The 25,206-nt window shown below is 45.3% G+C and overlaps 1 protein-coding gene across 1 annotated transcript; it reads left to right on the forward strand.

Annotated features, from left to right (window-relative positions):
- Window positions 1–127: 127 nt before the first annotated feature.
- On the forward strand, window positions 128–23,466 carry tmed8 (transmembrane p24 trafficking protein 8). Its single transcript, XM_078561966.1, has 6 exons — window positions 128–358; window positions 9,705–9,801; window positions 13,288–13,396; window positions 16,951–17,101; window positions 17,684–17,971; window positions 22,509–23,466. The coding sequence occupies exons 1-6, from the start codon at window positions 133–135 to the stop codon at window positions 22,724–22,726; spliced, it is 1,089 nt and encodes a 362-aa protein (XP_078418092.1). The 5' UTR covers window positions 128–132; the 3' UTR covers window positions 22,727–23,466.
- The last annotated feature ends 1,740 nt before the right edge of the window (window positions 23,467–25,206 follow it).

Consider the following 25,206-nt stretch of genomic DNA (forward strand, 5'->3'; position numbering starts at 1 on the left):
CCCCGCCTCCACTTCCGGTCCCAACATCGGCAATCTCCGGGCCGAGTGCCGGTCCCCACCCGCCCGCCCGCCCGCCCGCGATTCCGCCTCTTTCCGTCGGCGCTCGGCCCTTTCCGGAAGCCCCGCTTTCAGATGACGATGGCGAGCGGGGTAGCCGCCGCACGGCCGAGCTCTCCGCCGCGGGGCGGGGGCTCAGCGAGCGGCGAGTCGGAGTCGGAGGCGGAGGCGGGGAGGGCGCCGAGCGGGAGCGGGAGCGGGATGAAGATGGGGATGAACCTGGGTTTGCCGGGGGCCGAGAAACACCCGCAGGAGCAGCAGCCGGAGGAGGAGGCGGAGGAGGAGCGGGGCCGCCGGCCAGGTAAGGGAGGCTCCTCCGGGCCGCATCCCCGGGACCGCGCCGGGCACCACCCCCATCGGGGGGGCGGGAGGCGGGGGGTCCCTGACCCTGACCCCCCCCCAGGGTCCGGGTTAAAGGGACCATTGAGATTTTGTGCATCAGGATTTAAATTTTAAATTTTTATTGTCTCTCTTGAAATGGTCGCATTTTTGTTGTTTTTTGTTTAAATTCCTCTTGAATTTAAAGAGTTGGGGGATTTTCAGACTTTATTTTGTTAAATGTCAGAGTCGGTTTTTGAAGGAATGAGTTGAAAATGTGGTAAATTTTTTGACAGATTTTTTTTATTTTTGAGCCTCCTCCAGACTTGTCAAATTGGACAAGGAAGGGACTTTGTTTTCTCTCCTCAAATTGTGGTCGAGCTGAATGACAGCCACTGTTTATTTCCAGCACCATTATCATCATTGTGCCCAATCCCTCAGATACCTTCACATGGTGACAGTGAGTTAATAGGATCTATGTTTAGAATCTGGAATGACTGCCTGACAAGTTGGGGGGGGTGGAGGCAGATTCACTCATGGCTTTTTGAGGAGAAAGTATTTGCAGGGTTACAGGGAAAGGGTGTGGGAGTGAAACCGGCTGAGAGTTGCTCCTGCAGAGAGCTAGCATGGCTACGACTGGCTGAATGGCCTCCCTACTGTTACCGTAAACCATTCAGTGATAACGTCGTGGTTTCAACCACTTAGTAAAAATGGTCGGAGATTGTGCACAGGGCATCACACTCGGCACAATGCACAGCCCTCTCCAGAGTTTTTGCAAGAAAATGAGATGCAGACGGTGGAATTTGAGGTTTGTTAAAGTTGGGAGTTGGAGATGTTTTGGTGCTTGCTGTGTTTACTGCAGCAAAGCATCAGTCTTTTGCAGCTTGTTACATATGGAATAAAGGCAGCAATGCACTGACTGCTATCATTGCTGATAGTGAAGAGCAATGTTATCCAATAATAAACTGGCTCAGGCCAAACCCAACGGTTTGTTTGCTGAAGGTATCTGTGCATTTGTTTTGTGCCTAATCTCCAGCAATCTGTTATTGCACAATCATAGTTCTAGGAGAGTGACTGACATGAAACAGAGGTTTTAAAATGGTATCAGGGACGAAGGGAGTTCAGTTATGTCGAGAAACTGGGATTGTTCTTAGAGCAATGAGGGGTTCAAAGTCTTGGAGGGTTTTGATAGAGTAAATAAAGAGACAGAAGCTTTGCCAATCAGGGTGACAGAGATTTAAGGTGATTGGCAAAACAACTAGAGGAGGCAGTGAGGAAATAATTCTTTATGCAGCAAGTTGTCGTGATCTGGAACATGCTGCCTGAAAGGGAGGTGGAATCAAATTCAATAATAACTTTTTCAAAAGAAATTGGATAAATACTTGAAGGTTTAAAAAAAAATACAGGGATATGGGGGAGATCAAGACTAATTAGCTCTTCTGGTACAGACACGATTGCCCAAGGTGGCTGCATTGTGCTGTCTCATGGTATGATGTTCAAAAATTAAAACTACAATTTTACTGATTTCCCTGAAGTTTACTCGGTGTTTATTCCTATTTTTCTTTTATATAAAACATGAAAACCCCCAGAGTATTTAAAATCAGGTAGATTTTACTGATCCTTATCTGAAGAGCAATTCATGGAATTGACTGCAGTTTATTTACCTGGAGATGGCTTGCATTGCGTTTGTTTTTTTCCATTGTGGCTGACGACTAGGATGGGGATACCGACAGTAGCAATCCTACTCTGGAAAATACAAGCCCAGCTTTAGTTACTGGGATTCCCGAGCTTTTCAACCTAGTACGCTGCTTGCATGTGTCAAGAAATACAACATAAGAAATGGGAGCAGGAGTAGACCTTTTGGCCCATCGAGCCTGCTCCGCCATTCAATACGATCATGTCTGATCCTGGGCTTCAACTCCACTCCCCTGCCCACTTCCCGTATCCCTTAATTCCCTGAGAGACTTAAAATCCGTCTGTCCCACCCTTAAATGTATTCAACAATGGAGCCTCCACAACCCTCTGGGTTAAAGAATTCCAAAGATTCACAACTGAGTGAAATAATTTCTCTTCATCTCAGTCCTAAATGATCGGCCCCTTATCCTCAGACTGTGTCTCCTGGTTCTGGACTCCCCCACCATTGGGAACATCCTTCCTGTCTAGTCCTGTTAGAATTTTATAGATTTCTGGCCATTTTGCCCAACTGGTCTGTGCTAGTGTTTATGCTCCACACGAGCCGCCTCACACTGGCTTCTTACAATTCTATCACCTTATCCTTCTAGTGGTTTCTTCCTCTTCTTTATCTAGCCAGTGAATGTGGTTTAGATGCTGCTGGTCCACTGAATAAGTGTTTTCTTCAGAGAAGATGTGAATGATTGCAAGGGTGTGCCCTCATTGAATGTTTTATGCAAGGGGTATAAACTGTGAAGGTTGCTGTTGATTTCTGATGATTGAATATCCCACTATTTTTAACTGGCTTTCAATTAACCCCGACTGTGAATTGTTCCTGGAGATTCATCGTTCTCCCTTGTCTGCTCCTCAGGCTGCTGCCTTGTGGTTAGGATATGATTCCATGTGTGCTGATACCTTGATATGCTTGTACCCAAGTAGGCATTCCTCGTGACCCTAGAACATGAGTGTCTGGCTATTCAACTTCATAGTGCATCACCACCAAGCAGCAGTACTGAGGACAGTTGAAACCCTGCAACTGCCACCCTGACTAATCAGGGCATTGCACACACAGTCCTGACGGGGGTCACACACCGTGGTCCGTATGGTTCAGTAGCTGTCTGACCCATTCCAGAGGCTTGACTGTGATCAATCTCTCGAGGTAATTTATGCATTTGTTTTATTTCAGCCGTGGACTGATTTGATTCCAAGGCAGCATGTTGCATTCTTAAATACATTTGTTTTCTTTAACAGGCTTAATTACCAAAACAGTCCATTGTGTCTGTGTGGGCGCCTTGACAGATCTATCCAATGAGGGCCCACTCTCCTGCTCTTTCTCCATCACCCCCTTCCTAACCCAATTCCCTTTTGAAAGTTCCTATTGAATCATCTTCCTTTGCCCTTTCAGGCAGCATGTTCCAGATCACAACAACTCACTGTGTTTTTATAGAAAAGAATATTTGACCCCTGGATGTTTGGTGAATTATTTTAAATCTGTGTCCTCTGGTTATTCTTCCTCTCGCCACTGGAAACAGTTTCTTCTCATCTACAGTTCACAATTAAAATCAAAATAGTTAAAACCATTAATAGTTTGTGAAACCCCTTCTTAACCTTCTCAGCTCCAAGCAGAACAATCCCTGCATCTCTAGTCTCTCCATGATCTGGTTTAAGTCTCTGGATAACTATACTCTAGGAATAATTAATAGGTCATGATGCTGTTTGTGTAATCCTTACTGAATTCTTCAAATTAACCCTGTTGTTATTGCCAGCATTTCACCCGGGAATATAGAGGTGAAAATGTTCACATCAGGGGAACAGCTCTGGTTATGCTTCTAATTGAAGTTGGTGTGGTAAGGATACCAGTTCATGCAGTCTTACTGAGTGGTGCATACTAGGCTTGTAGGTTTGAAACTGGGAAGAACCACTATATCCTCTGTTTCTATAGGGTAATGGTTATCACGTTTGCTTAACACACGCCAGGCTCCTGGTTCAAAACCAGCTGGAAACATTATCCTGGAACATAGAAGGTTTAAGGGATGATTTGATTGAGTTTTTTTTTTAAAGGATTCCATAAGCTAGATCGAGAGACACGTGTGGTTCACCGCCCCCCTCTCAAGGGGCAATTAGGGATTGGGCAGCAAATGCTGGCCTTGCCGGAAACGCTCACATTCCATGAATGAATGGGAAAAAAAACTTGTCCCACTGTTGTGGTGTCTGGGACAAGGGAATATAACCTTAAAGTCAGAGTCAGGCCATTGAGGAGAGAAGTTTGGAAACTCCTCTTCGTGCAAAGGCTGGTAGAAGGTATGGAACACTCTGACACAGAAAGCCACAGATACCACCTCAATTAATCATCTTAAATCTGAGATCAATAGGTTTTTTCCAGAGTTTTAAGGGATATGGAACCATGGGGGCAGGGGGCAGGGGGCGGGGGGGAGGGGCGCGGGGGGCGGTGTGTGTGTGGAGTTGTGGATGAGTTAGGATACAGATTAACCATGATCTCATTGAATGGCGGAACAGGCTTGACAGGCTGAATGGCCTCCTGTATTTTAATTGAAGTTACTTACGTACATACGAATTAGGAGCGGGAGTTGGCCACTTGGCCCCTCGAGCCTGTTCCATAAGCTTATGGCTGATCTGACTGTGACAACCCCACATTACTGCCTACCCTCGATAACCTTTGTCATGATAAGGAAGGGAAAAACACCGAATTGCGTCTGGAAATACTGGACTTTAAAAATAAGACCTGGATTTTTAAAAATGCAAACAACCCACTGGCTGGAATGCTGCAGGGTAACTCCCTAAGAGGCAATGGAACCCCACCCTGTTGCCAGACAAGGTACTTCTAAAGGCATCCAGAAACAAATTACTCCCTCTGCTAGAGACAATGGGACATAATGGGAGCTGAGAATCATCTCCTCAAGAAATCCTGAGAGCAATGCCCAGACAGATTTGTGAATTTGCTTCCCACTTGGGATATACAGAGAAGAGGTTAAAAGTGAGTTGAAAAACTGCCCGGGAGTCTATCTGTTAGTGGATGTTCTGAGAGAGAGCAAGTGTTGGAAGTTCGACTCAAAAGTAACAGCCGCACACAGTGCCCCTGCAAATCGCCATTTTGCGGGTATCCCGATCTCTCTCGCTCTCTACCAAATTCAACACGACTGAAACCTCGAAACTACCGGAGTTAAAGTCAACTCTACTGGAACCTTGAATCTCCCTATACGTCTACTGAACTCAATTGTACTTGAATCTTGTGTGTGTGATTCTTTCAAAACCAGAATGATTGGGTTTGGGAAAAAGGGTATCCGTGAAAGGGATTCTTTTTAGGTTAAATCTTGTTGCGACCGACAGAATGTCGGGGGTTGGGGGGGCTGCTGAATAAAGACAGTGAACCAGTTCATCACCACCCCCCCCATCTAGGGCATATCAATTTGGGGGTGTCCCAGCCAAACGGTGACCAATTGAGGGGTCTCACATTTTCCCACATAATTCTCCATTTGTCAGAGCTTTGCTCACTCACTTAACCTATCTGTGTCACTTTGTAGCCTCCTTATATCCTCTTCACAATTTACTTTCCTACCTATCTTTCTGTCGTCAGCAAATTTAGCCACCATTCCTTCTGCTCCTTCATCCAAGTCATTTATATAAATTATAAAGGGTTGAGGTCCCAGCACTGATCCCTGTGGCACACCACATCCTGCCAACTGAAAAAGACCCATTTATGCCAACTCTCTGTTTCCTGTTAGCCAGCCAATCTTCTATCCATGCCAATATGTTACCCCCTACACCATGAGCTTTTATTTTCTGCAGTAACCTTTGATGTGGCTCTTTATCAAATGCCTTCTGGAAATCTAAGTACAGTACATCCACCGGTTCCCCTTTATCCACAGCACATGTGACTCCTTCAAAGAACCCCAATAAATTGGTTAAACATGATTTCCCTTTTTACAAAACCATGTTGACTCTGCCTGATTGCCTTGAATTTTTCTAAGTGCCCTGTTATAACATCTTTAATAATAGCTCCTAACATTTTCCCTGTGACAGATGTTAAGCTAACTGGACTGTAGTTTCCTGCTTTCTGCCTCCCTCCATTTTTGAATAAAGGAGTTCCATTTGCTATTTTCCAATCTAATGGAACCTTTCCCGAATCCAGGGAATTTTGAAAAATTAAAACCAGTGCATCAATTATCGCACCAGCCCTTTCTTTCAAGCCCTTAGGATGAAGCCTGTCCAACCTGGTGGATGTACTTCTTTGTTGCTTTTGTGCCTTGTACCTGTGCATTTGAAGAAGTCGATGTAAATGGGGATTTCTATTGGAGAATTGAAGGCCTCAGCACCTTCCATGGTTTGTAATGCCTTTGGTTTTGGGACTTTCTGGGTTTCAGGATGTTGGAAAAGTACACTGAGGATGAAAAGGCAAGTGAAAGAGAAAGACTTGCATTTCTGTAGTGCCTTCCATCATTCCCAGATGTCCCAATGCAATTTACAGCCAATGAGATACTTTTGAAGTATGGTTGCTGTTGTAATGTAGGAAACATGGCAACCAGTTTGCACACAGCAAGATCCCACACACAGCAGGAGGGTAAATGTGATTGTAAATGTAATCTATATTTGCCAAGACACCAGGCAGAAGATTCCTACTCTTCTCCAAATAGTTCACCTGGGATCCTTTACATCCTTTTTTATTTGTTCAAGGGATGTGAGTGTCACTGGCTAGGTCACCATTTATTGCCCATCCCTGATTGCCCTTGAGAAGGTGGTGGTGAGCTGCCTTCTTGAACCACTGCAGTCTGTGGTGTAGGTACTCCCACAGTGCTGTTAGGAAGGGAGTTCCAGGATTTTGACTCAGCAACAGTGAATAAACGGCAATATATTTCCAAGTCAGGATGGTGTGTGGCTTGGCGAGTAACTTGCAGGTGGTGGTGTTCCTATGTATCTGCTGTCCTGAGGAGCCTTGGTGAGTTCCTGCACTGCATCTTGTAGATGCTACACACTGCTGCCACTGTGCATCAGTGGTGGAGGCAGTGAATGCTTGTGATGGATTCCTAATCAAGCAAGCTGGATGGTGTCAAGCTTCTTGAGTGTTGGTGGAGCTGCACTCATCCAAGCAAGTGGAGGATATTCCATCACACTCCTGACTTGTAGATTGTGGACAGGCTTTGGGGAGTCAGGAGGTGAGTTACTCGCCACAGGATTCCTAGCCCCTGACCTGCTCTTGTAGCCACGGTATTTATATGGCTAGTCCAGTTCAGTTTCTGGTCAATGGTAACCCCTAGGATGTTGATAGTGGGGTTTTCAGTGATGGTAATGCCGTTGAATGTCAAGGAGAGATGATTAGATTCTCTCTTGTTGGAGATGGTCATTGCCTGGCACTTGTGTGGCGTGAATGTTACTTGCCACTTGTCAGCCCAAGCCTGGATATTGTCCAGGTCTTGCTGCATTTGGACATGGGCTGCTTCAGTATCTGAGGAGTTCTGAATGGTGCTGAACATTGTGCAATCATCAGCGAACATCCCCACTTCTGACCTTATGATGAAAGGAAGGCCATTGATGAAGCAGCTGAAGATGGTTGGGCCGAGGACACTACCCTGAGGAACTCCTGCAGTGATGTCCTGGAGCTGAGATGACTGACCTCCAACAACCACAACCATCTTCCTTTGTGATAGGCATGACTCCAACCAGCGGAGAGTTTTTCCCCTGATCCCCATTGACTCCACTTTTGCTAGGGCTCCTTGATGCCACACTCAGTCAAATGCTGCCTTGATGCCAACTCTCACCTCAGGAGTTCAGATCTTTTGTCCATGTTTGAACCAAGGCTGTAATGAGCTCAGGAGCTGAGTGACCCTGACGGAACCCAAACTGGGTGTCAGTAACAGGTTATTGCTAAGCAAGTGCCGCTCGATAGCACTGTCGTCGATGCCTTCCATCACTTTACTGATGATCGAGAGTTGACTGAAGGGACAGTAATTGGCCGGGTTGGATTAGTCCTGCTTTTTGTGGTTCCGTGAGGAAGACTGTGTCAGGCTGTTGCTTGACTAGTCTATAAGACAGCTCTCCCAATTTTGGCACCAGCCCCCAGATGTTAGGAAGGATGACTTTGCAGATTCGACAGGGCTGAGTTTGCTGTTATCTTTTCCGGTGTTAAGTATAGCATTGTAGTAACCAGCTGTGGCCTCTGTTAACCGACTTTGTCCTGTCGAGCTGCTGTGTGAATGAAAAATGTGAATCTGGGGAGGGGTGGAGGCTGGAGTATCTTCCTGAGACGGGGGCCTGTGAACCCAGTGGGTCAGTGCTGAGCACTGGGGGATTGGATCCTGCTCTGTTGCTGCTGCGATTATGAATGAATTTGTGGAAACCACAAACTGTATCTCTTTTCTAATCAGGCATTTCTCATTTCTGGAACTGGCTGGGGGCACAACTGAAAAAGTGTCTTATGATTCAAAATGTGACCTTTGTTTCTCTCTCCATAAATGCTGCCAGACCAGCTGATTTTTCCCAACATTTTCTGTTGTTATATGTTCATGTCATCTCTGGTCTTCACCAATCACCTTAAATCTGTGTTGTCTGGTTACTGAAACTTTGCCACTGGAAACATTCCTCCTTCCTTACTCTATGCCTTTAATAAATCCATGTTGATTTTAATTTATTCACCTATATATGCTTCCTAGCGCAAATTAATTTTGTCCCAAATTATTGTTTTCTTATCCCTGACATTAGGTTGACTGCTCTATGTTTGCTAGGCTTATCCCTTTCTTCTTTATGAGCATTTATTATATGTTATATTATATATGTTTATGATGTAACATTTGCACGTTCCTGTCCCTTTGACAACATTGCCCTGTCTGAGGAGGACTGGAACATTGTGACTAGAACCTCTGTAATTTCCACCTTTACTTCCCTCAGTAACCCAGGATGCATCCCGCCTGGACTGGGTGACTTTTCAACTTCAAGCACTGCCAATATTTTAAGTACCACCTCCTTTTCATCTTATCCAATATCACTGCTGCCTCCTTTACATTGGCAGCAGTGAAGACAGATACAAAATTCTCACTTAACACCTCACCCATCTTCACCTCCACAAGAAAACCTTCTTGTTGGCCTCTAATCAGCCTCACCCTCCGACTCTCCTTTTACTATTCATATGTTTATCAAAGATTTTTGTGTTCCTTTTTCATTACCTGCTTATTTAGCATGATACTCTGACTTTGCCTCTCATTTCCTTTTTCAGTTCTCTTCTGTACTTTCTATATTCAGCTTAATTCCCTGACTTATTATTAACTTGGCATTTATCAAAAGCATTTTCTTTCATTTCAACCTCTGTATCTTTAGTCAACCAGGAAGCTTTGGATGTCCTACATGGGAGGGTATCTACACTGTACCTGAATCAGATCCTCTTTGAAGGTCTCCCATTGTTACTGTTTTGTCCACTGATTTTTGACTCCAGTCCACCTGGACCAGGTTATTTTTCAACTCATTGAAATTAGCCGTCCTCTAGTTAGGAATTTTCACCCTTAATTGTACCTCGTCCTTTCTGGTAATTACTGGTTGATGAAAATGATCACTGCAGACTGAGCTTAATCTTTTTTTTCTCATCTGATTTATTTTAACAACGTATTTATGCCATTGCACTGAAGATAATGTATCATTTATTTTAAATGCAGAACCCGAGCAGGACTCGAAGGCTGACGTGACCTCACAACTGTCCAGCCTGCATGTGTCGGAAGGAAGTGAGAAGTGCCAGACGGAGCCAGAAAAGAGGTAACAAATCAGGCTGGTGTTGGAATGGAGGAAGTAGCCAGCGATGGGAGACTTATAGCACAAAAACAAATTGTTTAATCCAACTGGTCCATGCCAATATTTATGCCCAACCCGAGCCTTCTTTCATTACTTATCTCACCTTATCACCATACCTTTTCAATTCCTTTTCCCCTCGGGTTTATCTAGTCTCCTTATGTGGCTCGGCATCATACTTTCTTTTATAATGCTCCTGTGAAGCACCTTCGTACATTTTTTTTCCATTGAAGGTGCCATATAAATATAAGTTCCCTTTAAATGCATCTTTGCTATTAGCCTCCCAATGGAAGCAAGTTCCACATTCTCACCACCCTCTGGGTAAAGATGTTTCTCCAGAATTCCCAATTGGATTTATTGGTGACTGTATTATATTTCTGACCTCTAGCTCTGGTTTCAAGTGGAAATATCTCAATGTCGAGCCTGTCAAATCCATTTTGTAATCTTAAAGATCTCTATCAGGTTATCCCTCAATTGTCTATTTACTAGTCATGTAATGATTACAGTTGAACCAATGTTGGCCACTTGGAGCAACACACTCTCAATGACCAGAAAAACATATTTTACTGTAGTAGTGTTGACTTTAAGAAAAAATGTTCTCGGGATGTGTTTGTCACTGGCTAGGCCAGCATTACCCATCTCCAATTGCCCTTGAGAAGGTGGTGGTGAGATACTTTGAACCACTGCCTTCCGTGTGGTGCAGATGCACCCATGGTGCTGTTTGGGAGGGCGTCCAGGAATTTGACCCAGGGACGATGAAGGAACATTATTATGTGTTCAAGTCCTACATAGTTTCCCACTTTACAGCAATGATTACACTTCAGGCAGTACTTATTACCTGTAAAGTGCTTTGAGGCACCCTGAGATCATGAAAGTTGCTATATAAATGCGAGTTCTTTCAGGCCAGGATGGTGTGCGATCTGGGAGGGGGATCTTGGAGGTGATGACATTCCCTTGCTATCGATGATTCAAATATGTTGTAACTCAATGAAAGCTGACTTTATTTTACCACCTCCTTCCCACCAACCCCCAGCTTGCTCTCCCACAGGTGCTGTCTTGCACTGGGGTTGTCTAGGTGATGAACACCTCCTAATATTTTGCCCAGATAAAGAGTTGAAGGGGGCTAGGGGAGGCATGGCATTGTGGGTGTCTATATATCCCAGCGAGGTTCACTATCTCCTGATCAGCACAGTAACCCTGCCTGTCTTCCCTCCACCTCTCTTGGCAAAGGGCACTGAGGGCATGTAAAGAATTATAAGCACTATCCTGTCGTCTGTGATCAGGTGTCACTGCACATGACAAGAAATCCAGCCTGGCCCTTGTGTCTGATCTGCTTTCCACCCTAACGAGCTGAGCCTGCAGGGAGTCATTAGACTTAATGACAACTGCATTCTTGCTCCACCCAGGTAAGTCCCAACACCCAAGAGATCAGGCATGGAAACATAGAAACTAGGAGCAGGAGTAGGCCATTTGGCCCTTTGAGCCTGCTCCGCCATTCATTATGATCATGGCTGATCATCCAACTCAATAGCCTGCTCCTGCTTTCTCCCCATATCCTTTGATCCCTTTCGCCCCAAGAGCTATATCTAACTCTTTCTTGAAAACATACAATGTTTTGGTCTCAACTACTTTCTGTGGTAACGAATTCCACAGGCTCACCGCTCTCTGGGTGAAGAAATTTCTCCTCATCTCAGTCCTAAATGGTCTACCCCCATTCGTCAGACTGTGATCCCTGGTTCTGGACTCCCCCACCATCGAGAACATCCTTCCTGCATCTACCCTGTCTAGTCCTGTTAGAATTTTATAGGTTTCTGTGAGATCCCCTCCCTCATTCTTCTGAACTCCAGTGAATATAATCCTGACCGACTCAATCTCTCCCCATATGTCAGTCCCACCATCCCAGGAAGCAGCCAGGTAAACCTTCGCTGCACTCCCTCTATAGCAAGAACATCCTTCCTCAGATAAGGAGACCAAAACTGCACAAAATATTCCAGGTGTGGTCTCACCAAGGCCCTGTACAATTGCAGCAAGACATCCCTGCTCCTGTATTCGAATCCCCTCGCTATGAAGGCCAACAAACCATTTGCCTTCTTTACCACCTGCTGCACCTGCATGCTTACCTTCAATGACTGGTGTACGAGGACACCCAGGTCTCGTTGCACATTCCCCTCTCTCAGTTTATAGCCATTCAGATAATAATCTGCCTTCCTGTTTTTGCTACCAAAGTGGACAACCTCACATTTATCCACATTAAACTGCATCTGCCATGCATTTGCCCACTCACTCAGCTTGTCCAAATCACACTGAAGCATCTCTGCATCCTCCTCACAGCTCACCCTCCCACCCAGCTTTGTGACATCTGCAAATTTGGAGATATTACATTTAGTTCCCTCATCTAAATGATGAATATATGGAGAGGTACCTGGGGGTGGGGTGGGGGCGTTTGAGCTGGTGGGCTATACTTGTGAGGGAGTTTGTGGAAAATTCTTTGTTTCTCACTAGAATAGCCCTAGCTGTGATTGAGGAATCATCTTGTCCTGGGGTTAATTGATGGTGGGAGACAGAAGGGGCAACGTGGTAGCAGATGTGTTTCTGAAAGCGGCAGTGTGCAATGAGCTCTTTGAGTGGATGCTAATTTACTGCATTTTACTGTAATTATTGCAATGTTCCCATGATTGGGTAAAGGATTAGTCCCTTTGAGAGTAGTCACTGGGGGGATTGTGATATTCTAATTACCAGAATTGTGCAAGCCCCAACAGCCAGCAGGGCTCTTGTTATTTTTTAAAGAATGTTATTTACTGGGGAAGGGTGCATTGACTTGGTGCAAGTACCTTTCATTCTTTGAGTCCAGTTTCTATTCCACATCTGTTATTGAATCTGGGTTCCACGGGCTCTCAAGTTTCAATTCCTTGTGAAAGTGGCTGTTCTTCATTTCCTGAGTTACTCCACTGTAGAAGTATCACAGCTGAGCCTGATCCCCTCTTCCTCCTACATAAGTTACCAATGAGCCCTACTCTCATCAAATTGAATACTGGGGAGACCAAAGCCATGATCTTTGGTCCACAATACAGACTGCGTTCCCTAGCCACCAACCTTCTGAAACCTTCACCCATGCTTTTATGAACTCCAGACTCGACTATTGCAACACTCACCAGGAGTTTGAGGTTGTTTTCTCCACACCAAACTAAGGCCAGCTGAACCATTCTGGGTCTGGATAGCTCAGGACCTGTTTCTCAATGGGGCTGCACAGGAGCACAGTGTGGATTCATTCCTTGGACATTTCTTTCCATTCCCTGAGCTGTCGTCAATTATTCCTAGTTGGCACTGCATGGTGCCAGGAGGTCAGGCAATGTAGGGTGGGATGTGGGCTGTTCAGGTGTTGTAGGAGGGGTGCAGCAACTGCTAAAGTTGCGTTTAATATTTTTGAGTAAGAATGTGTTTTTCTCTTGAGAGACCCCAGAAATCAAGACCGGTGACTGAAGAAGCAGAAGGCAATCCTCAGGAACGTCCTGGAATCCCAGTGGAGCAGTCAGCTGAGCCAGGCGATGAACAACCACAGCAGGTGTGTGGTTGAATTACGTGTAACAAGATCTTTCTGTACTCTGTATTCTCTGTATGATTCTTAGTTCAATAGTACATAAAGCAGCCAGGTGTTAAAAGTGCCCTTTCTGAGACTTGAGCCCAGAATCCAGTTGGACACTCCTGCAGTGCAGTACTGAGGGAGTGCTGCCCTGTCAGAGGTGCTAGATGGGATGTTAAACTGAGGCTCCCTCTGTACTTTCAGCTGCATGTAGAAGATTCTACAACCACTTTTGAAATAGGTACTCCTCGGTAGCTTGGATCAATATTTATCCCTCAGACAACATCTTTAAAAACAGATTATCTGGGCGATAATCTCATTGCTGCCTGTGGAATCTTGCTGTGCATAAATTGGCGGCTGCATTTCCTGCATTGCAACAGTAACTAAATTTCAAAGAAATTTCTGTAGCACGTTTCATGACCTCAGATGTGTCAAAGTCCTCTCCAGCCAGTGAAGCCACATTTCCAACCCGACCTTGCTCTAAGTCTTGAAAGCTCCTGTTGGCCCACGGCCTCTGCAGCCTTTTTCCGGGGCTGGGGGGGGGGGTTCCAGATTCCACAGACCTCTGAAGAAATGCTTCCTGGTTCCACTCCTCAAGAGCCTAGCTTTAATTTTATGGTGCCTTCTCGTTTGAAGCAAAGGAAATAGTTTCTTCGTATCTACCTCATCAGATCTGCATCATTTTAAACGCTCAGTTAAATCAATTAACCTTCTCTGCTCAAGGGAATACAGGTCCGACGCGCAAGGTCCCTGCACCCTCGGTTCCAGGACTGTGTCAGATTTTAAAATTATCCTGGATTTTGGATTTCCGGTGGTGGAACAGGCAGCTTTGTGTCTGGAGAATAGGGAGGGCTGGGGGCTCGTCCGATCTTAAAGCGCTGCAGTGGACTCAGGTCCTGTGTGTGCACAACTCTCGCTGATTCTGTTCTCTGGGATCAGCCTCAGAATGGCTTCTTCGTTCCTGTGCTTACCCTGTGCTGGGTGTGGCACCCAGAGCTCCCAGAAGAATCCCCCACTATCAACATCCTGGGTGTTACCATTGAACAGAAATTGAACTGAAATAACCATATAAATACTGTGGCTACAAGAGCAGGTCAGAGGCTAGGAATCCTATGGCGAGTAACTCACCTCCTGACTCCCCAAAGCCTGTCCACAAGGTACAAGTCTGGAGAGTGATGGGATTCTCTCCATTTGCCTGGATGAGTGCTGCTCCAACAACACTCAAAAAGCTTGACACCATCCAGGACAATGCCAGCCTGCTTGATTGGCACTCCCTCCACCACTGACGCACAGTGGCAGCAGTTATACCAAATACAAGATGCACTGCAGGAACTCACCAAGGCTCCTTTGACAGCACCTTCCAAATCCACAACCGCCACCATCAAAAGGTCAAGGGCAGCAGATAGATGGGAACACCACCACCTGGAAGTTCCCCTCCAAGCCACTCACCATCCTGACTTGGAAATATATCACTGTTCCTTCACTGTCGCTGGGTCAAAATCCTGGAACTCCCTCTGTAACAGCACTGTGGGTGTACCTACACCACATGGACTGCAATGGTTCAAGAAGGCAGCTCACCACCACCTTCTCAAGAACAATTAGGGATGGGCAATAAATGCTGGCCTAGCCAGCGACTCCCACAGCCCATGAATGAATAAATAAAAGCATTTATTGTAAATTGCTGTTAAACTGTTGCTGTATTCATGCTTCTCATTTCTCTATCTGTGACCTCTAGTTATCAAACCTTCAGCTATTGCAAACAGTTTCTCTTAATTTACTCTTATCTAAACCCTTCATGATTATAAACACTTTTACTCTTAGCCTTCTCTCCTCTGAGACCAATCCCAGCTTATCTCCTCTATCCACTTAACTGTAATTCCTCATCTTGGAACCATTCTAGTAAATCCTTTCTATACTCTCTGAAAAGCTTTCATGTCTCTCCTAAAGTGTGGTGCCCAGAATTGGACACGGTGTTCCAGCTGGGATCAAACTAGTTTTATAAAGCGTAACTTCTTCACTTGTGTACCCTATGCCTCTATTTAGAAAGCCCAGGGTTCCATTTGTTTTAACTACTTTGTTAACTTCCCTACCCCCTTTAAAAATTTGTACAGAAGCAATCGCGGGTCTCTCTGTCCTTGATCCCCTTTAAAATGAAGCCATTTAGTATTGCCTCTTCTCATACCTCCTATCAAATTGTATCACCTCACACTTTTCTGTGTTTGATTTCATCTGCAACGTGTTTTATTCTCGAAAGCCAGTTGGTGAAGGATAATGCTGGAACCAATCTTTACTCAGTCTTACATTTATTTACAGAATGAAACATTACAAGCATACACCTCCCAACTCAACCACACCAATAAGTGTCCATTTACATGTGTTCAAGTGAAACCTCAATTAATGCCCTTGACCTACACACAATTGCAGCACATTTGATATACAATAAGAACCATGTGACCACACATACCATCAGCATGCCTGCGTCCTCTTAAGTCTATTACTGTCGCCTCCACTGTTTACTACACTCACAATTTGTGACATCTCCAGAATTCAAAACTATGGCCTGTAATCTTAAATCCAAGTCAATAATGTAGATTACAAACTGCAGTGGTCCTAGTATTGAACCTTGGGGAACATCACTGTATATTTCCTAATCCCATCTACACAATTTACTGTGCACGCCCCCCCAAACTTATTGTCATCTGTAATCGCGGTTAAATAACACTCTTCCTCCATTCTAGTCATTTATAATGAGTGAGAAGCAAAGACTTTGAGATCCCACAAATCAAAAATGTTTCCTTTATCCCTATTCTGTCTCCCAACAGCCCAATCAAATTCCAATCCCTGTCACAAAAGTTTTCTCCAATTTTGCACATGCTTGTTTGTTAAGAATCTTCTTATGAGGAGCCTTATCAAATGATTTCTGGAAGTTCCTATAGGCATCCATAGATGATGTATGATATTATTAATGTCCAAAATGCAACTAGATTATACAGACTTGATCTGTCCTTCATAAATCTGTGTTAACCCTCTTTGACCATCTGGTATCCGTGCAAGTCCTCAGTCACTCAGTCCCTGATAGATTCCAGTAACTTCCCTACAGTTAATATTAAATTGAAGTATGTGTACTTACCTGACCTCCCTCTCTGCTCATAAATAAAGGAGTGGTATTTACAGTTCAAAAGGCAGAACTTCTGAATCAGGGGAACGTGCATTTGGAAAATTGTGAGGGACACATGAGCGATTTCATCACGTGATTCATTTAATACCCTGGGAATGAAAATCATCAGGCTTTGGAGATTTCTTCCTCTTGGGTCCCATTATTGTCTCCATTTTTATTTGTATTAATCTCTCCTGGTGACTTATTTTTAGGTCCTGCCCCAGAAGGTGGATTATTGTGGCTTCTAGAATTTTCCAGCCCCTGGAGAGGATTCTGTGAAGTGTGCCGATTCTTGGGCGTTGTTGAGTTGGCTTGGAAAGGTGGTGCTGCACTGGTAGTTACATGTACCTTTCATGGATCTTTTCCCGTTATCCTTCAGGATGTTAAGGACAGCAAACTGGGCGAGGTGGCTGCAACATCAGTTGGTGCATACCGGGTTCGCAAAGTCAGCAGCGATTCTGTGATAATTCAGTCTGACCATGGAGGCCCAGAAAAGCTACCACCCGATCCATCAGAAGGTCCTGGGAGAGGTAAGTGCAGTAATAAGGGAAGATGGTGGTATAATGGGAACGTCACTACTAGTAATCCAGAGGCCCAGGTTAATGCTGGGTTCAAAGCCCACCACGGCAGCTGGTGGAAATTAAATTCTATTAATAAAAAATCTGGAATTGAAAACTAGTCTCAGTAATGGCGGGTAAAAACCAGCTGCTTCACCAATGCCCTTTAGGGAAGGAAACCTGCTGTCCTTACCTGGTCTGGTCTACATGTGACCCCAGACCCACAGCAATGTGGTTGACTTTTAACTACCCTCTGAAAGGGCTGAGCAAGCCACTCAGTTGTATTGAAGAAGGTGGCTCACCACCATCTTCTTGAGGGCAATTAATAGCTTTGCCAATGACGCCCAAATCACATGAACAAATAATATATTTTAAAAATCTGGCTCGTTCTGTACCAGGAACTGGAACTGTAGCTATTATTGTCTGGTCATTGTAAAGCATTAGACCACGATATAAGGAGGTATGAGAATTGTCAGAATAAGTGTTGTGGACTAGTTAGCAGACTGATCCCCCTTTGAAGTGTAACTAGCTCCATCCTTTCTGCTTGCCTTGCAGTTGTTCCTGTAATTGATGCTGCTTCCACCTGGATTTCCGTGGAAATGAATGAGTTCAAAGAGAAGATACGAAGAGAAAAGGCAGGAGTGATGAAGGTGAATCGTGGGAACATAGTGACAGTGCGGGTTCCCACCCACCCCAAGGGCACCTGTGTTTGCTGGGACTTTGCCACAGACACCTATGACATCGGCTTCGGGGTGTACTTTGAGTGGGCACCTGTGACCGACACAGAAATTACAGTGCTGGTCAGTGAATCAAGTGACGAGGAGGATGAGGAAGATGCAGAAGGTAAAGGACTTAGTAAATGCCTGAGGTTTATGTGTCAACTCCAATCCGCTCTGCATCTCCCTATCTCTCGAGTTTGTGTTCTCTTTTTTTCTACCACTGAAAAGCATGTGCACTCTGGTGTTCTCTCTTTCCTCTCTCTCTCTCTCTCTCTCTCTCTCTCACACATGCTCGCTCTCTGTCTGTTTCTTTCTGTCTCACTTCTCACTCTGGCATTCTCTGTCTCCTTCATTTGCACTCAGTTTCTCCCACATTTGCTTTATTTGACTGGGATAAATGGTGACAGATCTGTTATGTGTTTCTAGCATTTTCTGTTTTCACTTCAGAGTTTCAGCATTTGCTGCTTATTTTCAATGCTTATTTCTCCTCTTTCAACATGTGAAAGTTGTAAGTCTGGTACTCTTGGGGTTACCCTGTGTAACCCTGTGAATATTCATCAACATTCACTATGGGTTTCCAATGAGTTTGATAGTTACAGTTTCATCGAACACCAAAATTCCCCATTATGTTTTTTTAAAAGAAGGCATATTTACTGGGTGTGCAAGGGTCTAAAACGAGAACAGTTCAAATGCTGCTTTGTGTTCCTGCCTTTCACTTTTATCTCCAAGGGACATTGATTAAGTGAGTGGGTAAAAGTGTAGTAACTGGAGTTCAGTGTGGGAAAGTGAGAGGTATTTTAGAAATGGATTCAAGTATTTTCCAAGTGTGAGAAGCTAGGGTCTGTGGAGGAGCAGAGAGATGTAGGGATCCAAGTAAAGTAATCGCTAAAAGCTGGCGAACATGTACAAAAAATAATTTAATAGGTGGAGAGAATGTTGACTTTTATCTCAAGGTTATATTGGGGAAAAAGAGGATGGTCAGGAGCAATGTGGGCCTCTTGAAAACTGGTAAAGGTGATGTTGTCAGTGACAGTAAGGAGATGCAGATATGCTGAATAATTACAGTAGAGGAAGAGTACAACATGCCGGACATCCCAGGGAAGCTCATTTTAAAAATTCTTTCATGGGATGTGAGCGTCGCTGGCAAGGCCAGAATTTGTTGCTTGTCCCTAACCTACCTTAAGAAGGTGACTTTCCCAGGCGATGTGCTGGATGAGAACAGGAACTGCACAAGGCAGCAGGCGTGAAAAGGTGGGTCAATATTTGAGGGAAGAGGTTGATCCTTCACGATTGAAGACCTGGCTGATATTTTCATTTGTAATGAATGGAGTGCTGAGGTTAACAACAGCAGCACAACTATTGCCCTGTCCAAGAGCAACCAACTTTGCATAGGACTGAACTGCATATGGTTCAGGACGACTCTGGGTGGTATAGTTGTCTGGTAAGCCACAGGGTAAACTGCTGCCTTGAATTGCTGCAGTCTGTGTGGTGCGAGTACACTCAGTCCCATTAGGAAGGGATATTGAATCAGAGCGGGACTCGATAAACTTAAATGTAAGCAAAATAGCAGTAATGAAGAAAATAATGGAACCGAGGAATGACAGATCCCTAGGGCCAGATGTTTTGTAGGAAGTGGGTGAAAACATTGCAGATGCTCCAACTATAATCTTGCAATGTTCTCTCTATTCTGAAACCCTTCCTTTAGATTGGAAAATTGCACATGTCGCTCCACTATTTAAGGAAGGTGGGGGGAGGGAATCCAGGGAATTATAGATCTGTTAGCCTAATATCTGTTGTTGGGAAGTTACTAGAATCTATAATTAAGGACAGGGTGACTGGACACCTTGAAAATTTTCAGCTGGTCAGAATCTGCATGGATATGTAAAGGGTGGGTCATACTTGATGAACCTGAATTAAATTTTTGAAGAGGTGACTAAAGTACTGGACTGTGAATGTTAACTATATGGTCATCCAGAAGGCATTGATCAAATCTTTCATAAGAAATTGTTAGCTAAAACTGAGGTTCATTGAATTGAAAATAAATTATTGACCTGGTTAGGAAATTGACTGAGTGCAGGAGACAATGGGCAGGTACTCTAATTGGCAGGATGAGACTATTAATGACCCACAAAGGTCACTGTTGGGGACTCAGTTATTCACCATTTATTACCGACTTAGATGACAGGATAGAAAGCTGCATATCCAAATTTGCTAATGACACAAAGTTGGATGATATTGTAAGCAGTGTAGATGGAAGCATAAAATTACAAAGAGATACTGAAGGATTAAGCAAATGGGCAAAGCTGTGGCAAATGGATTTCAATGCAGGCAAATGTGAAATCATCCACTTTGCGCCTAAAAAGGGTAAAACAGGGGACCTTCTAAATGGTGAAAAGTTAGAAACAGTGGAGGCCCAGAGAGTCTAGGGGATCCAGATACACAGAACATAATTGTAAAAGCTTATGATATGCTGGCATTTACGCTTAGAGGACTAGAATACAAGGGGGTGGAACTCATGTTTCAGCTGTACAAAGTCCTGCTTAGACCACACCTGGAGTTACTGTGAGCAGTTCTGAGCATCACACGTACGGCCTTAGTGGGACTGTAGAATACCAGAATGATACCGGATCCAAAAGGGTCACAGAATGGTTACAGCATAGGAGGCCATTCAGTCCACCATGTCTGCACTGGCTCTATGAAGGTGCAGTTTCTCTAGTGCCATTTCCCAGCCTTCTACCTGTAACCCTGCACATTCTTCCTTTTTAGATGACAATTCAATTCCCTCTTAAATGTCTGGATTGACCCTGCCTTCACCATACTCTCGGTCAGCGCATTCCAGATCTCAGCCACTTGCTGTGTGAAGAAGTTTCTCCTCATGTCTCCATTGCTTCTTTTGCCAATTACCTTAAATCTGTGCCCTCTGGTTCTCGATCTTTCCACCAATGGGAACAGTTTCTCCTTAGCTACAAATTATGATTTTAATTACAAGGAGAGATTAAACAAACTAGGTTTTTATTGCCTTGAATTTAAAAGGTAATTTGATTAAAATTTTCAACATATAAAGGGGAAAAGATGGGGAATCCAATTCCGCTGGTCGGGGAGTGTGGGACTTGGGGACAGTGTATAAAAATTAGAACCAGACATTTCAGGACTGAAATTAGGAAATACTTCTTCACACAAAGGGAGGGAGAAGTTTGGAACTCTCTTCCACAAACGACAATCAATGCTAGATCAGTTATTAAATCTGCGATTCAAAGATTTTTGTTATCCAGAGGTATTAAACGATATGAAGCAATGGCAGGTATTTGGAGTTAGGTCACAGATCAGCCACGATCTCAATGAATAGCCTGACAGGCTAGAAGGTTAAATGGTCTCCTCCTGTTCCTATGTTCTTATCACAAAGCGGCGCAGGTTAGGTTACATTTCTGCAGCGTGCTGGTTAGATCCAAACTGGAGAGCAACGCTCAGCTTCAGGCACCGCATTCTTTATATTGACCTAGGAGAGAGTTCAGGGCAGATTCACCAAAATAATAGCTGGGCTTAAAGGGGTAAAATGATGAATACAGTTACATAGACTCAGTTTGTATTACCATGGATGTAGAAAATTAAGGGGTGATCTAATTGATTGAGATTAACGAAGGATTTGATAGGGTGGATAGAGAGAAACTATTCCCTCCTTGTGTGGACAGTCCAGAACAGGGGGGGCAGAACCTTGAAATTTGAACCAGGAAGCACTTTTTCACATGGGAGTGCGGTGGAGGATGGAGGATATAGGTGAGGGATGGAGGTGTTGGGAGTGGTAGAATGAAGGTGCCTGAATTGAACCAGTCCTCTCCTGGCAGCAGCAGCCATGTTCTCCGAGTGTGCAGAGAAATGGAGAGAACAAAGGAAGATGCAAAGTTCCATTGGACTATTCCCAATTTCAGGATGTCCCAAAGCACTTCATAACCAATGAAGTTAAACACCGGCCCCTCTGCCGGCACGGCTCTTTCCGGCCCCGGCCCGGCCCCCCCCCGCCTCCGGCCTGGCCCTTCCGGCCCGGCCCCTCTGCCCCCGGCCTGGCCCCTCTGCCGGCACGGCTCTGCCCGGCCCCCCCGCCCCCGGCCCGGCCCCCCTGGCCCAGCCCCCCCGCCCCCGGCCCGGCCCCCCCGGCCCGGCCCAGCCCCTCTGCCCCCGGCCCGGCCCCCCCCGCCCCCGGCCCGGCCCCCCCCCCGACCCCGGCCCGGCCCCCCCGCCCCCGGCCCGGCCCCCCCGCCTCCGGCTCGGCCCGGCCCCTCTGCCCCCGGCCCGGCCCCTCTGCCCCCGGCCCGGCCCCCCCGCCCCCGGCCCGGCCCCCCCGCCCCCGGCCCGGCCCCCCCGCCCCCGGCCCGGCCCCCCCGGCCCTGCGGAGTTCGTGTACATTTGTGGAATGGAATCTGAGGCTCCCCATTTGTTTGGTGTCTCCTGGCATAAATTCTTCGTCTCATTTAGCTGCTCTGTCCAGGCTTTGTTCCAATGGCATCAGTTGCCAGCTCACACGATGACCCGCCAGGTATCGCCAATGCTCTCGTGTCCAGCCGTCCTTATCCACCTTCACTAAATCATCTCCCTCTGGCCCCGTCGTTTCTCGACTGTCTCTCCCCCTTGTGCTGCTATTAATATCCTCCTGCGTTGTTCCTCAGCACCCCCAGTCCACGGAGACATCGAGAGGGGCACTAAAGATTTCAGCCGATCTGACCTGGAGGAGATCCTGCCTGTGTACCGAAAGGACAGTCACTTGGAGGTTCAGTCCGGCAGTCACAAGTATCCAGGACAGGGAGTCTACCTGCTCAAATTTGACAACTCCTACTCGATCTGGAGGCATAAAACCCTGTATTACCAGGTCAACTATAGCTCCTGAAGAGGTGATGATGCAGCAGCAGCAGCAGCAGCAGCACTCCCCGTGGGAGGGGAAAAGAATCCATGTCCCATTCCTCCAGAGGTATTCTCTCTCCGAGTCCGCCTTTTGTTTTCTTTCTGTGATGGTTGTTTTTCTTTACAAGAATCTGACTGGAGCACATGTGCCCAAAATCCAACCCCACGAGCTCTCCCAACTCTTCACATATGTGGCGTGTGGTGTATATTTTCTGTCTGTTTTTGTTTTCACAGCATTGTCTTTGTATTATTAATTGTGTATTTGGTACCACTGAATTTTTATATATATATATATTATGTTTAAAGATTTATTTTCACTGTTTTATGCCGCTATATACTTATTTTATAAACCTATTATATGTTGAAGGACCTAAGCTACGATGCCCTTCCTGGTGCAATATCTGATTTGAGCTTGTCTTGTGCTGCTTCTGAGCGGGTTCCAGCTGCATTCAGCGTGTTTACATGTCACCTGTTACACTCCCTCACTCCAAGGTACATCTCCAAACGTTTTTAATTTTTCTTCTAATTATAAAATCTACATCACATTCCAAGCATTGGAACCTTGGAAAGTAGAACAGGGATGTGTTGGGATGGTGGTGGTGGTGGGGAGGTTAGGTGGAAGAAATGAATGTCATTTTCAGCTTTCAAAAGACACAATATATTTTGTATTCTGTGTACTGCCTGTGTAAAAAAAAAGATAAATAAAGATGAATTCTAACCTTGAAATGTGTGAAGTGGAAGTTGTCCTGGATGAAGGGAGCAGAAAAAACTCTCAAATGCCGAAATTTGAAATCAAAGCGAAGGTCACACACACACAGCAAATCCATCACCGTCTATGGAGGCTTAACACTTCACACCTGATGAAATGCCCCTGAAGGGTAACTGTAGGAAATGGGGCAGCCAATTTGCATACAGCAAGCTTCACAAACAGCAGCATAATCTGTTTAATTATGTTTACTGAGGTGTAAATATTGCCTCCAGGATACTGAGGAGAACTCATCTCTTTTTCAAAATAGTGCCATGAGACCTTTCACATCCACCAGCAAGGGCAAATGGCGCCTCAGTTTAATGTTGCAACTGAAAGGTGGCACTTCTGACAGTGCAGCACTCCATCAGTACTGTACTGGACTGTCAGCCTGGATAATGTGCTCAGGTCTCTGGAGTGGGCCCTGAAACCATAATCTCTCTTTTTGTTCCTGAGATGTTGGTGTTGCTGGCAAGGACAGCATTTGTTGCCCATCCCTAGTTTCCCTTAAGGAGATGATGCAGAGATGAGAGCAAAAGGAGCAGCCAAATTTCCTCAGAAATAAATGGTCATTTAGTCTGCTTTTGGTGGTGTTGGCCGAGGAATACATGAAGTGTTCTACTTTTCGGATAGTGCCCTGGGACCTTTACTATTTGAATAGAAGGCAGGGCCTTGGATTAATATCACATTTGAAAATCAGCACTTTCAGCGTTGCAGCACTCCCTCACTACTTCACAGCTTACGTGCCAAAGTCCTGGAATGGACCTTGAATACACAATCCTCTTGACTTGGAGATATCTGTGTCACACTCTCTTTAAAAAGAAGAGCGTAATTATTTCCTGAGTTTTGGAAATGAAACAGAGTGTTAAAGCTGTTCGACTGGGATGGCCATCAGACAATTACCCAGTGTCTTCGTCGAACACCTTCAAAAGAAAATCCCTGCACTTTCCCAGGCGATGTGCTGGATGGGAACAGGAACTGCACAAGGCAGCAGGTGTGAAAAGGTGGGTCAATATTTGGGGGAAGAGGTTGATCCTTCACGATTGAAGACCTGGCTGATATTTTCATTTGTAATGAATGGAGTGCTGAGGTTAACAACAGCAGCACAGCTATTGCCCTGTCCAAGAGCAACCAACTTTGCATAGGACTGTACTGCACATGGTTCAGGACGACTCTGGGTGGTATAGTTGTCTGGTAAGCCACAGGGGAGTTCTGGCCTGACATTTCACATCTACAAATTTGATGGGGGAGTGAAATTTTTTTGAAAACATTTTTTTAAGATTTGTTTTAAGTCACTATCTTGATGTAGGTGTTGGCACGTCAGCCTCGTCCCTCTGGTATCTGATATTATTGTCAGAAGTTTGTGGGTTCAAGCCCCATTTCAGAGGCTTGAGTCTATAATCCAGGCTGACACGTGCGGCAGTGAGAGTGTGCTGCACTGGTGGAGGTGCTGTCCAGTGCCTAACGCTGATGTGGGAACCTGGACACCATCTCCAAGAACAATTTTCAAGCATAGTCAGTATTTGTAACACATCAGCCCTTGTTTTGACCTTCTGCACCACCTGTGGATAAGGACTGATCATTTCACATGTTCTGCAGATTACTCCGTGGGGCCAGTGTGACTCTTCCTTTGCTGCTATGGCATGTTAGAAGATTCAGAACACTTGTGTGCAGCCTGCACCCATTGGTAAGGGCTGACTGGTTCCCTAAAGGGCTTGCAC

This window comes from Cetorhinus maximus, chromosome 18 (genome assembly GCF_964194155.1).
Source record: "Cetorhinus maximus chromosome 18, sCetMax3.hap1.1, whole genome shotgun sequence".
In the NCBI taxonomy this organism is placed as follows: Eukaryota; Metazoa; Chordata; class Chondrichthyes; order Lamniformes; family Cetorhinidae; genus Cetorhinus; species Cetorhinus maximus.